This window comes from Lepidochelys kempii, chromosome 7 (assembly GCF_965140265.1).
Source record: "Lepidochelys kempii isolate rLepKem1 chromosome 7, rLepKem1.hap2, whole genome shotgun sequence".
NCBI lineage: Eukaryota > Metazoa > Chordata > Testudines > Cheloniidae > Lepidochelys > Lepidochelys kempii.
In genome coordinates, this window is record NC_133262.1 from 9,753,095 (window position 1) to 9,768,056 (window position 14,962).

Consider the following 14,962-nt stretch of genomic DNA (forward strand, 5'->3'; position numbering starts at 1 on the left):
TAATAAAAGGTGTTATCTCACCTACCTTGTCTCTCTCATATCCTGGGACCAACATAGCTACAACAATATTGCAAACAACTGACATAAATACACTGTATGGTGGCCTACATACATTCCCCTCTTAGTTCTGAGTTGGATATATTATTTTACACATCTTAAACTGTTGCTGGTTCTAATGAATATGCACACACCTTCTAGAGATGGGCTGAAACCTGACTCAGATGACAGATCAATAAGTAAAGCCAACCGAGATGGAGACCAGGTTCCCTACGCATACTAAATTATATATAATTCTTTCTTCTGCATGACAGGTGCTATATAAATAGTTATAATTATCGTAACATCATTTAATATTCCTCACAGAAAGGGGTAGCTCAGATAGGTGGGGAAGCTTACCTGAGTCTCCAAGAGGTTGTAAGATAGGACTGGCCAATTCTGAAAAACAAGAATTAAACAAACAGCATCGTGAGGCTGGATTTTGTAGCAGCACTAGTATGGCCTGGATATCAGTATTTTGGAAAACCAGTGTATGTATCCTAAAGCCCTACTATTTTAATTGAAGAGACAGAGTCCTCTTTCGTACCCCTGGCATACCATATGTGCAGAATTCCCATTGATCAGAATGTGCTCAATTGCTCTTTGTAGGCTGGTCCCAGAGCACTTTACCTACAGAGGGATCATTTCACGCACCAGTGGAAAACAAAGAGCTTTGCAGACGTGTTTAACCCCCCACACTACAACACTGTACAAAAATGTAGGCCAGGTCAGCAAGAGGAATATCTTTCTCAGTTGCACCTTTTGAGATGGAGTATAGCTAGGCAGAATGAAATGGTATGTGCCCAGAGCACCTGCTCTAATACTCTGCATATGCATTGGGATCGCAGGGAGCTGGAGAGAGGAACCGCCATGAGCAGCAGGTAAGGAATGAGTGTGAAAAGGTGACTTTCCTTCCTCAGTGACTCCAAGATGGTTTAAACAAGAGTGTATCTAGCAAAGGATTACGTAGCGAAGTCCATTTCCAAATGGATACTGAGAGTTGTCTTAAAAGTACAATTGAGAATTATGATGTCTTAAACTCTGAAATTTCCTCCTAGGTTAAATGAACCTGGGCTATTTATTCAATTTCTTTGTGTCCAAAAAGAAAAGGAGTACTTGTGGCACCTTAGAGACTAACCAATTTATTAGAGCATAAGCTTTCGTGAGCTACAGCTCACTTCCTCAGATGCATATCGTGGAAACTGCAGCAGGCTTTATATATACACAGAGAATATGAAACAATACCTACTCCCACCCCACTGTCCTGCTGGTAATAGCTTATCTAAAGTGATCATCAGGTGGGCCATTTCCAGCACAAATCCAGGTTTTCTCACCCTCCACCCCCCCACACAAATTCACTCTCCTGCTGGTGATAGCCCATCCAAAGTGACAACTCTTTACACAATGTGCATGACAATCAAGTTGGCTGCAAGAAATAGCCCAACTTGATTGTCATGCACATTGTGTAAAGAGTTGTCACTTTGGATGAGCTATCACCAGCAGGAGAGTGAATTTGTGTGGGGGGGTGGAGGGTGAGAAAACCTGGATTTGTGCTGGAAATGGCCCACCTGATGATCACTTTAGATAAGCTATTACCAGCAGGACAGTGGGGTGGGAGTAGGTATTGTTTCATATTCTCTGTGTATATATAAAGCCTGCTGCAGTTTCCACGATATGCATCTGAGGAAGTGAGCTGTAGCTCACGAAAGCTTATGCTCTAATAAATTGGTTAGTCTCTAAGGTGCCACAAATACTCCTTTTCTTTTTGCGAATACAGACTAACACGGCTGTTACTCTGAAATTTGTGTCCAAATTTATCTTCTGTAAACTGGGGACAATTCCTGTCTATAAAGTAACGTTTTGGATATGCCAGTTCAGCTCCAGAAAGTTTAATCTGTGGTGAATTATGTGGCACATAATTAAATCTCTGTAGCTATTCAGTTTATGGCCACTAGTTAGCTCCAATAGCTAGGATAAACTTGACAGGCTCGCAAATGTCTTTCCAGCCTGTAAGTTTCCTGTTTTTTTCCTCAGTCTCATTTCTACACTTGCCAATACTCCCCCTCTTGCTTCAGAGCATTAGTAATGCCAATAAAACTCAGTGTGCCCAGTATATTAGCTAAGTTGTTTCCATTTTAACCAGAGAAAAATCTATTTAATTTAGTGTATTTGGCATGAGGGAGTTGTATTTGTATCTGGGTTGGGCCACGATAAGCCAATTGTCTGTTGGCATTATGTTTAAATTTGCTTTTAGCAGAACATTTACTGGAATGTCCTGTTTGGAAAGTTGGTCTGAGTTTTGGTAATCTAATTTCAGTCTGGTGGGTGGCAAGGGAAATATGAACTATGAGAAACAAAATGTTACTGCCACATGTGCTGGATTGTGGTTTGGTAGCGGGAGCTGCCTGTAATCGAGTCGTCATCAAAGCATTTCTCAGGGGATGCAATATATATATATATATCAGTTTTCAAAGAGTAAAGAAAGGTACAACAGTTATTGTGACATAGGTTTTCAGCATGTTTCTGATTATCCTCTTGGCTAGAGAGTTTGGATTTCTAATTGTAAGGTTAAGGAAGCCTTTTTAGCTATCTCTTGCCTCCTAATCCTACGCTAGACACTATTGTTTTCTGTGCCTTTTGTCTTTTGCCGAAGGAGACAATCTCTGGCTCATGTGAACATCTTGTTAAAGTCTGTTGAGGCTTAGGGGGTGTGACAGTTTTCTTTCTGAGCCTTTTTATTGGGGATTTTTATGCCTGATTTTCTGGGAGGTCTTTGAAATGTCTTTTATGTGGCAATCATTTCCCTGTTTCTTTGTTGTCCCAAGGTGTTGAGGTTGTATTTTTCTCATCTGTTCCTGTTTATATTGCGTTCTGGTTGGTTGTAACACTTTGACTTGAAACACTGTGCTATTCTATCATTCCACACCATTCTGAATCTCAGAAATGTTGCTAACCGCCTTCGTACTGTAGCAGAGCTGATTTTTGTTTCGAGAACATTGAGTTTTAAAATCCCTGTTGTCACTTGAAGAAAAGATTGAGTGAAAAGTCTGAAATGTTATGAGAGGATGCCCACAAAAGACTACTGAAGAGAAGAAATACAAAGAAACCAGACAGATTTCCAAAACAGATCTGGGTCTGATTTTCAAGTAGGCCAGGTTTGCAAAAGTGCTCTGTATCCAATTAACTCGCACGGGAAGTGTGATGCTTATGACCAACTTATCAAAAGACCTCAGCAAAAAAGTTGGTTGAAAAATTTCTAATTTGACATTTTTCTTTGAAAACCAGAAACAAGTTTTTCACACACGTTTTCATGAAAAGTTGAGCCCATGTTTTGACTAGCTGTAGAGCTGGCCACAAAAATTCCAAAAAATTTCAATAAAAATGCACTTTTTGCTAAAATGGTCACATCTTTCCCCCCGCCCCCCAGATCCTCTCAGCATGAACCACATTTTTGAAAATTGGCCAATTAGTTTGATCTGAAATGACAGCTGAGCCCTTCTGAAAAATCTGGATCTGAATGCGGGAGCTGATGTTTGGAAAATCTTGCCAATAGGGCACTTACTGTGTAACCCCAGTTGGCAGCAGTGAGCACTTACTCATACTAGTAGTCACAGAGCATTGCTTCTGGCTACAACCCCGCAAGCTACGAGGGATCCGTGCAGACTCCAGGGTCCATCCGTGCAGATTCAGGATCAGGGATTAAGTGCTCACTGACATGAGCCAGAGTTGCACACTCTAGTCGATAATGAAAATGTATACAATGCTTCTCTGGTTTTCATAATGGGAAAATGACTGCACCACTTCTGCCTCGCAAAAGAACCGGTTTAAAATCTTGGCTCCATTTAAGTTAATGGTGAAACTCCCATTGATTTCACTGGGGTCAAAATTTCAACTCAGATTTTTTCTATATAACTTACTGCAGAACTCCCATTGACTTCACTAGGAGCAGGATCACATCCTTATTAATTGAAGAAGAAAGGACCACCATTTAGCCACTTTCCTTTTGCTCTAGTAATTATCTGTACCTATTTTTGTCTCCCTTACAAGCAACTTGGCCCATGCAACACACTGTTTTCCCTCCCATGTTTCAATTTCAGCTTCTCCAATTTTTTTCAAGGTGTTATGCCTTAAATAATCTTGTTTCATTTTCCCCACTGCCCTTAAAACACTCTGTTCCAGATCTGATTTCATCTTAATTTATATTACCAACTGTGTGTGTTTTGTTAATGGGTTTTATATGCAGCATAATAGATACTGGTATAGCACTGATGTTTATAAAAATCAAGTTTCATACCGTACTTATTTCTCTTTCGGTCATATAAAATGCTCAAACATGGCACTGTTGCAGATTAACAGTCATTTAAAAAATAGGCTTCATGTTTATATTTTTTCTCACCACCTTCATTACATCCACAAGTTAGTTACTTGGATTGGAGTAATGGAAATCTTGTGGGACCATCAAAAGGGCACTTATTTGCTACTGAAATATCAATTAAGATAACATGCAAACGAATACAGTAATCAAATAAACTTGATGTATAACACAAACTTTTTTTAAAGCTGCAGAGGCACTCTAACAAATCTATTTGATCAATATATGGGATGCAAAAAAGGGGAAGACAAGATTGACTGATGAATAAAATGAAACTGACACAAATAGGCTGACAGCCAGTTGTAAGTCTCTTTAGGGCAAATGCAATTAACTCAGAATAATAGACTCAAATTTGATGGTTAGAAATGCATTTTTATTAACAATCACAGCCTGAATCATTATGCACTCCTATGAATAAAATTGTACTTATTTTGCCTATGTGTATATATGTATATGTACAAAAATAGACCTCACTGGGTGAGAGCATTGTTTTTGTGTGTCAGAGAGAATAACAGGATTTGATTTAAAATAGAAAAGCATAAACAACCGTAAATCTAAATATTTAAAACCATGACATAAAATCAAGTATACTACTTTTAAACATAAAGGCAATAAGCACCGGTCTCAGGACTGCTGGTCCTTTTGGGATGTGAAATTGCAGTCAGGGATTTACAGATTCTTTTTGAAGAAAAGTCATTACTAAAAACATAAGCTCATTCTCTTTACTTTAATAGCTATTTTAAATCATTCATTTAGAAAATACATTAACAATTTATTGTATCAGCAATATGTTTCCATTGGCATTCAGTCTCCATGCTTTTTTATTTCAAATTATTTCATTAAAAGACTATTAGAATTAGCAAAATGATCCTACCAATTTCTGCAAATGCTACTTTTGAAAGGGCTATTTTCCTGATTATTAACAGGTATGAAGTATTAAAATTTTTACGAGGAGGGGAGATACTCAATTGTTAATATGTCCTTTTTCTTTTGAGCTTAATTACAGAGGTTGATTGCTATTTGTAAATTACTTTAAATATTATTAATCTAATTTAATTTCTGAATAAATATAATCTCTATTTTCGCATGGATCCCACAGGACACAGATATGAAAAGCGATACCTTGCAGATATGCCTGTAATGGCAAAGTGTCCTTTTTGTCAGAAATGGGTACAATATACAGGACCATTTAGTGCGTAGAATCTATAGATCATAGTAACAAGCATAGTGTAAACGACTACACTACTGAGGAACCCACCCACAGTGCTTGAGGATAAATCAATGTAAATATCATGACTGGGTGACAACAAGGAGTGCTAATAGAAAAAATAGGCATCACACAAAAATTAATTTAGGTCACATGGTGTCCTCTGGTGTGTGGTGTGGATGGGAGCAATGGAACAACGAATGGCCATGAAATCAACAGAAAGGGAAGTGACACATTCTCCACCCACCCACAGCCTGTGGAAACCCTTCTGTACAAATGTCATGCAGCTGGTCAATGCAGTGCAGGTTTGTTGGGGGTTGTTGAGTTGGAGCCAGGGAGCAGCTGCGCACAATTTACTCTTCTTTAAAAGTGGCTTTCACCCTCCCCATTCCCAGGAGTGGGCAATGTACAGTTATACTGGGAGCCTGGGCGACATGACCTCTGGTAGGAAGAGGCCAGTGAGAACCACAGAGACCAGATTCTCCTGTAAATCCTTAGGTTCAGACAGGTTTTAAGGCTGCCATTTTACATGCCTCCTCCATATAGCCACAGACTTCTTTGCCCAGAGGGAAGAATTTCTCAGAAACTTCAGAAGGTTAATCTTCATGGATGGGGGGTTTTTTGAACACTTTTTCTCCTCCCATGATTTATGACAGGGATATTATGGCTGTCTACCCCAGGGTTTCTTATACTTTCTTCTGAAGCAGCTGATACTGGCTATTGTCAGAGACTGGATGTTAGACTAGATGGACCACTAATCTGATCCTGTCTTGCAGTTCATGTGGCTATATCATCACCACATATTGTGTGCATATGTATGCAGATAATAATGATAGTGTGGGGCGGTAAAGCATAAAGTTCTTTTCTGAAATGGAAGCTTTTAGAAGCTGTTCAGAGTTTGGAATATTAAGGAGTCCCTATGGAGACGGATTTGTGGGCACAGTTCAGGTGAAGTGGTCAAATTTGCACAATCCATACAATTTATGATGTGGCTCTTCAGCCTTACGCAGCTGATGATGATATCCATATAGCTGTCACTGGATGCTAGTGGAAAAAAATCTTACTTCTTGGCTGTGATGTCAATAGAATGCTGTATTTTGTGACTATAGCATAACTACTCTCAAATCATAGAAAGTTAGGGTTGGAAGGGACCTCAGGAGGTCATCTAGTCCAACCCCCTGCTCAAAGCAGGACCAATCCCCAATTTTTCCCCAGATCCCTAAATGGCCCCCTCAAGGATTGAACTCACAACACTGGGTTTAGCAGGCCAATGCTCAAACCACTGAGCTACCCCTACCCCCGTCATTTATAAATGAGGGAAATGCCCTAAAACAACATACATGCAGGGCTTCAGGATGTAAATAAAATAAAGATAAAGGACCAGATCCTCAACTGGTGCAAATGGGTGCTGCTCCTATTGATCTCAGCAGAGGTGAACCCATTTATACCTGCTGAGGATCTGGCACTATAGGCTTGCTCCTCCTTTCATTTCATTGATTTTATACCAGTATGACTCCACTGATCTCCATGCAGTTATTCCTGATCTACAATGGAGTAAGTAAGAGGAGAATCAGGCCTTGTATGCTGATTCTTCATGGATATCAGCATCATCCCACAAAACAAGAATGATTCATTTTATTCACAAATGCCTCGGTGCTTGATACGGGTCACATTTAAACTGGTTTCACACCAACCTCACCCCATTGATTTCAATGTCACTCCTGAATTACATGGATAATGTGAGAGGAAAACTAGGCTCTTAAAATCATATCTTAAATAATGTGTCTCAATAATCTCTTAAAAATCATCTCTCTCCAAAAAAAATCAGCAAGCAAGAAAGAGGCTGTCTTTAAGTGCATGCTATTTTTTTCTTAACACAGTTGTCAGTAACAGCAATATACATCTTTGATAAGTGAGCATTTTCCACAATTTCTGTTCCCCTCATTCATTTAAAAACCGTGTTTAAGCTCAGAACTTTGCTGGGTACATTCTCTGATGCCCCTGCAAGGGTTTAAAAGGGGATTGCTGGTGTGTAGGAATGCTAAGGCAACACCCTTTATGCCCCAGTTGGGAGCCAAGTGTATAGATGGCACAGAATTTTTTCTGGGAAGACAACTGTATGAAGGAGGAATCCTCATGTAATCTGTAAAGACTGCACAAAATAGCCAGACTGAATGGAGAATTTGGACCAAGGACTGAAGAGTCATCCTTTTAGATCATTTCAAGCACTTATTTCGTTCCTCTTCCTCTCACCGGTGAGGTCCAGGAAGCAATGGCTAATTGTCCTATGTTCAGAGCAATAAGGATTTATGCCAATAATACACCTTCCCCATCAGTTATCCCACCCCTTTCTCTGACTAGCATGCAGTGTGTGTGACTGTGAAGCAATAGACAGGCAAATTGGTCAAAAAGGCCATTTATAGTAGTAGCTTCTGTTTAAGAGGCGCATCGCTAATCAGATTCACTGAGTCTGAGTCAGCATCAGCCCTTAGGCTGGCTTCTACTAGCCATCATGTTGACTTAGTGCTACAGGCGTGAACTGGATGAGCCCGGATTTTGAATCCGAAGAACAATGCCAACAAGAATCTCAGTGGATGGAGTTGGAAAAGACCCCATGGGTCAATTAGCTAAATCCCTTGCATGGAGTGAAATTTTCCTGTAGGCTAATACCTTAGGTGTTTTCTCTAACCTCTTCTTAAACACCTCTTAGTGACAGTGCCTCAACCTCTTCTTTAGGCAGCTCATTCCATTGCCTAATAATCTTTGCTCTTAAGACATTGTTCTACCATCCAAGCTAAATGTTTCCTTTTCCTAAATAAGCAGCATGGCAGGTGTCCTGCTGTGGAAACAGAAAAAAACCTTAATATAGTTTTTGGGGGGAAGCATGGGGGAGGGAGAAGGGATTGTGAAGCAGTAAAGTGAAGCCTGCCTGTTCCTGGATTTACTTATTTATTTTAAAATATTAAAGGGCTGAATTCTGTTCTCTCTCTCACATCTACCTAAATCTGGAGTGATGCATCAAGACACAAAGGGAGTTACTCTGGTTTCACACTGATGTAAACAAGATCTGAATTTGGCTCCAAGTTGCTGAGCTATGGTAGCTGTTTTATTTATATTAGGCAATGCAGTGGTAATAAAATAAGACTGAAATTACTTTAGTTATTAGACTAGCTCTAATAAGACAGTTCTGTAGGGTACTCAGTAGCTGGCACCCAAAAAACATCTAACATGCCCAGTATTATAGTACATAAATACCTCCAGCAACCACCTGATTGGTTTGATTTTCTAGTAAAATAGAGTGACCTGGCATTGTATTAATAGTAGTATTAACAACAGAGGCTAGAGACCCCATGATTGGAGCTCCAGGTGCTCTACATACACTTAGATGGAGGCAGTCCCAAAGAGCTTACAATCTAAATAGCCTATGGAGGTCTGAGGATTTTACACATGGGAACTGCAGCACAGAGAGATCAAATCATTTGTGCAAACTCACACAGGAAGTCAGTGGCAGAGCCATGAACTGCATGTTGCTCATCTGTCCTGTAGGCCAGCACCTTAACCACAAGCCATGATTCTCCAATATCACATAGTCTTGAAAATTATCATCATCCTACACTGGGTTTCCTGAAGTTATCATTTCACTTTTTTCCCTGATCGGAGAAAGGGCTATGGTTTTACATTTCCTATGTATGATTTATGTCTGAAAATGGTGGAAACTCATTTCATTATCTTCAACAATAATACTAGCCTCTTACAAGCTATGCTGTCTACGGTGACACTGCATTCATGGTTTACTGAAGACCCTCACGAACACCTTATCTTTCATTTCAGCCCCTTTTTAGTTTTGTTTTTATTTTTACCGGTAAATATTTGCTTAATGACCAGTGACACTCCTGAAATTTCACTGAGAGAAGGTGAATTTGTGAAATTTCAGACTATACTCATTTAAAACAAAATCCCAATGAAATCACCAAGAAGCAAAATCACAAAATTCCATTAAAATCAAAACAAAATACAGCTATAAAATACTATTTTCCTGTATTAAAAAAAAGGATAAAATTAGATAACTATTATTCTCTTGAAATTCACACTTGTCTACCTAGCTTCATAGATTTGTAAGGCCGGAAGAGACCACTTGATCATCTATCATGGCACAACACAAGCCATAGAATTTCACCCAGTAATTCTTTCAGTGAAGAGAATTCTTCTTCTTTACTACATAAGTGAACACTGTCAAATCCAAAGAGACACTGTAAGGTCAATTTAGGCCCCACATTTAGGGCTAGACCCTGCTCCCCTGGAAGTCAATAGTTTTACCATTGATTTTGGTGGGAGCAGGATCAAGCCTTTTATTTTCAGTTTGAGGCATATAGGTTGGAATTATGAAGAATGATTATTTAAAATAGCAATGATGTAATATCAGTGTCAATTCCATTATTTTAACAGATGTAAATTTGCTCTGCTCTTGAACTCTGGTGAATTGTAATGGCAATATTAAAGAGATACTATTAAGACTACTTAAAAGAACTATTTGTAAAAATTGCCGCAGATAAAAAAACAGTATAAATTGCTTTTTTATTCACTCTGTGCAATTATTTATTTGAATGGGTTTGTATATTATTACAAATTAATGGGAATAAGCAGCTAAAAGAGACATGCTAATAATGCTAGTTGACATTGGATACAGGAGAGCTTACACTGCCTCGAGGATGAAGATGGCCTTCCTCCAAAGCAACTGCTAGAATAATCTTAGCTGCAGAGCAAACACAGCGCACAGCATTATGGATTGAGGATGTAGAGAGATGCTGTAACTGAAAATCAGCAGGTTAAGTATGTTTCACTGACGGGCATATTTGTGTGCGTGTGTACTACAAATGTCCTTTCTGCAAACAGTTACATGGTCCTTCTTGCCTGATGTTGAATGCCCTCAGTTTTCCCAGCATTCAAAGCATGAGTGCTGAGCTTTTTGCAGGATTAGACTCTTATTTTATATAGTGTTTTTTATGGAACCTGTATAACAAAATATTCAAGAGTTAAATAATACAAAGAGAGAGAAACAAACAGTGAGAGGTATTAGCAAGGAGGAGAATGTGCAGCTACAGCAGAGGTTGGAAATTGACTTTTCCTAACCTGTACACATCCCCTACCCAGAGAGGGCGGTATTTTCATCCAGTTCATGTTAAAATAACCAAACTTTCCTTCCTGAAAACACTAAGGGCCTGATCCAAAGCCCATTGAAGTAAATAGGAGTCCTGACTGAGATATGAGACTGAGAATCAGGAAACCTAGAGTCTAATAATACAGTACCGACACTAGGTCACTTTGGGCTGGATCCTGCTCCCAGTGAAGCCAGTGGCAGTTTTAGCTCCTTGTGATGTTGGACCACATTTTTCAAAAAAGTGATTTTTTCAGTGATTTTGGGTGGCACAAGTTTTGGTTGACCAACTTAAAACATAGGGGACCTAACTGTCATAGCGTTTACAACTCCAAATGAAGTCCATGAGAGATGCATCGGATGAAGTGAGCTGTAGCTCACGAAAGCTTATGCTTAAATAAATTGGTTCGTCTCTAAGGTGCCAGTAGTACTCCTTTTCTTTTTCCATGAGAATTGCAATTCTCGACATCTCAGAAAATAAGGTGCAAGATGGGCACTCTAAAATGAGATAAATAAGATCGGTGGCCACTTTTCAATGTTTGCATTTCTGTGCTTCAGTCTCTCAACCTATAATATAGAGGTTATAGAAAGGATGAACCCAGTCTGCAAAGTTTTGATCTGAACTTCCTCAGGGTTCAAGAAGGTTCAGCTGTAAGGTTTGGCTTGGTCCATTATAGAAATAGGATCCAGCCACAACGTTCAGATCTGGAGCAGACCTTCACTTAAGTTTCCAAAGTTTTGGTTCAGGCCAACCTTCTTCACAAAGGTGTGAGGCTTAGCTTGTTAATATCAGCAAAGTTCATTGACCATATAGTGGAAGGTGTAAAGCATTATTAGTGTCGCCTCACCTGTCTTATTGGGAAAGTCAATTGTTTAAAGTTCTCTATGCAGCGCTGTAAACTGTTCAGTCAGCAGAACTATGCAAAATTACTAGGTGTTCCCCCTCGCTGAGTATTCATGGGCACAACCTGAGATTTTCTTTTTCACAATTACTCATGAATTTGATCGAAGCTGAAATGTGTCTATTTCCATTAGCAAAATGCGTCTATTTCCATCTCGTTTTTTGGTGCAGATAAAGTGAAATATCGCAAAGGGCAAAATCATGAATCCTCCAACACCCAGCCCCCCCCACCCCCCGCCAATTTGCCCCTCAGGGTGTGAAGCAGCTTTTTTCATGGTAAAATGGCAATCTTTTACTTGTGTTAAATTGCCTCTTATCTTTGTAAAAGCCAGCAAAAAAACCAAGGAAGATAAAGGTATAGTTGAAATCAGCAGATATAAAATAATAAGCGTCCTTCCTCTAGTAATAGAACCCCACCTTGATTTAGTAAGTTGTCATTCCTGAACCCCAAGAACAGTTTATCTATTAAACTGGAACACCATATGGCCAGTTGTTTCTAGTGCTTTTTTGTTCTTCAAGCTAATGGTCATGGCTTCACCCTGATTTGATCTGACTGACCCAGAGCAGAGTGCTCAGTGATCTCAGCCTTTTTCTAACACATTTGGCTGGAGCAATCGGAACTCAGTCAGCACAAAGCTTTAAAGGGGAGCCAAACCAAGCCTACCGGGCACAGAGCAATGAGCTTAGAAGAGCTCATTTGCCAGAATCCAAGCCCCTGATCTGCTGTTTTGCTCGTGTCTTAATGGTACAGTCTACACAGTGCTCTTGAGAATAATGAATGTATAATCCCATACGCCACAGTCCATTACCACACCGTATTTGAAAAAGTTCCCATTAACAAAACAAAATACACATAGGTAAAAATATCAATATGTCTCACTAAAAAGGAAAAATGGAAAATATGGCCAAGTCCTGGGCTGCTGGGCAAAGCCACAGTGGATTTATGCAGGTGGAGTCGCGGGGAGGACAGATTCGTACCTATTCCCTCAGAAAATCAGAGAGACAGTGCTAAGTAACATTGCACCTGGGCTACAGACTCTATTACAGCCTATTGGCAGAAATAATGCCCAGAGCCTTCCTCATCTTCCTATCCTATTTGGCCCAGATTCAGCAAAATACTTAAGCACGTGCCTAACTTTAAATGCACAAGTCCCACTGAATTAAGCATCTTGCTGAATTGGGGCCTCTGTCATAAAACTCTGCTTAAAATCATATTCCATACTCATGTGGCCCTCCCACAATGCCTCTCTCAACACTTCTGCATCCAGTCACCATGGACCACCGCCTTGTGGTGTGCAACAGATAGTTGAATGTCTTGTGCTGACTCTTTTTCCTGCCACTGTAACAAAAATTCTGTATTTCCACTGCATTTGGGTCTTTGCATGTGGCAGTGGTGTGATGCAGCTTTGGTTCTAGGGATGAAATTCACCATTGTGCCTAGCACAGTGTCTTCAAAACAGAGCTTAAAATGGGGCTTAAAAGTGTGGATTGGAGTTGTGTTGGTCCTCTGCACTGGGATGAGTTTCACCCTAAAAGAGAGAATTGTGACTAATAGCTGAATACGAGCTAGTCATCTGATCAACACACACACATCAAATCCATAAGATTAAATTCAAAGTTCTCAAGCTTTGAAACCTTCACAGAATTAGACTCTTCTCTTACCTCTTAACTTTGTAGTAACTTTTGAGATAGAAGAAGGGGTGATGAATCACTATTGGAAAGTGCTATTAAAAGTGACAGATAGGTGACACTGATATTACCATCTTCAACAGGCAGCCTGTACTCCTCAATCCTGAATTACTGTACCTTTGCTGACCCGCTTATTCCTGGGCACCGAACAGCAGTTGTTCAGTCTGTGGGCAGCGTTTGTAATGTGGATAAATGGTTACTAGGTACTCTGAGATATTTGCATGAACTCAGAGAGCATTAAAAAGGATCATACACCTTACTGTTATTTATGAATCAGTAAACTCTGTTTTAGCACTTCCCCTCCTCTCGGTCTTCCTGTGAGGAGTCTTGCCTCCTTCCCTGCACCTGTTCCACTCTCTCTCCAACCCTGAAATAAAATGAAGTGAAACGTGATGGTTTCAGCTGAGTTTCACTTTTTGTTTCTGGAGTTGTTTGAATTCAGGAGGCACAAATCCACAAAAAGTGATACTGGGCAGAAAACTACATCTTTCCCTCCAGATTCTACCAAGCTATATAGCTCTGCCAATGGGGCCTAGTCCTTCAAAGCCTGTAATTAATAGCACATTTCAAAGAGTAAGAGGTATGTTGACTTCTTTTAAACCAGACACAAGGATGTACTTGGGAGTGATGCACCCTGCATCTGCTGTGCCTCACTCTCACTGGGTAAGAATCTTTCCCTTGTCACCTCCAAACCAAGCCATCCTGGGAAGTGTTTTTCCCTGGATTGCCCTGAACCCACAATGAACTATTTTACCATCAGGCAAGCACCTGCCCTGGATCTTCTTACCACACAAGTCAAAGAAAGACTAAGTGAGATGGGGCAGCTAGATTGGTCTCCACTGTGATATTGTGTGTCAATAAGGGCCAATGTCAATTTCCCAGTGTAATTTATGGGACATTGTCATAAATATAAAGGAAAGGGTAAACCCCTTTGAAATCCCTCCTGGCCAGGGGAAAGCTGCTCTCACCTGTAAAGGGTTAAGAAGCTAAAGATAACCTCGCTGGCACCTGACCAAAATGACCAATGAGGAGACAAGATACTTTCAAAAGCTGGGAGGAGGGAGAGAAACAAAGGGTCTCTGTCTGTCTATATGCTGTTTCTGCCAGGGATAGACCAGGAATGGAGTCTTAGAACTTTTAATAAGTAATCTAGCTAGGTACGTGTTAGATTATGATTTCTTTAAATGGCTGAGAAAAGAATTGTGCTGAATAGAATAACTATTTCTGTCTGTGTATCTTTTTTGTAACTTAAGGTTTTGCCTAGAGGGGTTCTCTATGTTTTGAATCTAATTACCCTGTAAGGTATCTACCATCCTGATTTTACAGAGGTGATTTCTTTACTTCTGTTTACTTCTATTTCTATTAAAAGTCTTCTTGTAAGAAAACTGAATGCTTTTTCATTGTTCTCAGATCTAAGGGTTTGGGTCTGTGGTCACCTATGCAAATTGGTGAGGTTTTTTATCCAACATTTCCCAGGAAAGGGGGCGTGCAAGTGTTGGGAGGATTGTTCATTGTTCTTAAGATCCAAGGGTCTGGGTCTGTAGTCACCTAGGCAAATTGGTGAGGCTTTTTCCCAAATCTTGTCCAGGAAGTGGGGTGCAA

The 14,962-nt window shown here is 39.9% G+C and overlaps 1 protein-coding gene across 1 annotated transcript in view; it reads right to left on the reverse strand.

Moving 5' to 3' along the window:
• Positions 1 to 14,962, reverse strand: part of MDFIC2 (MyoD family inhibitor domain containing 2) — a 53,370-nt gene that overhangs the window by 21,898 nt on the left and 16,510 nt on the right. Inside the window, exon 2 of the mRNA XM_073354735.1 lies at positions 397 to 435. Coding sequence (XP_073210836.1) covers positions 397 to 435 — 39 coding nt within the window. The remainder of the gene's footprint in view (positions 1 to 396; positions 436 to 14,962) is intronic.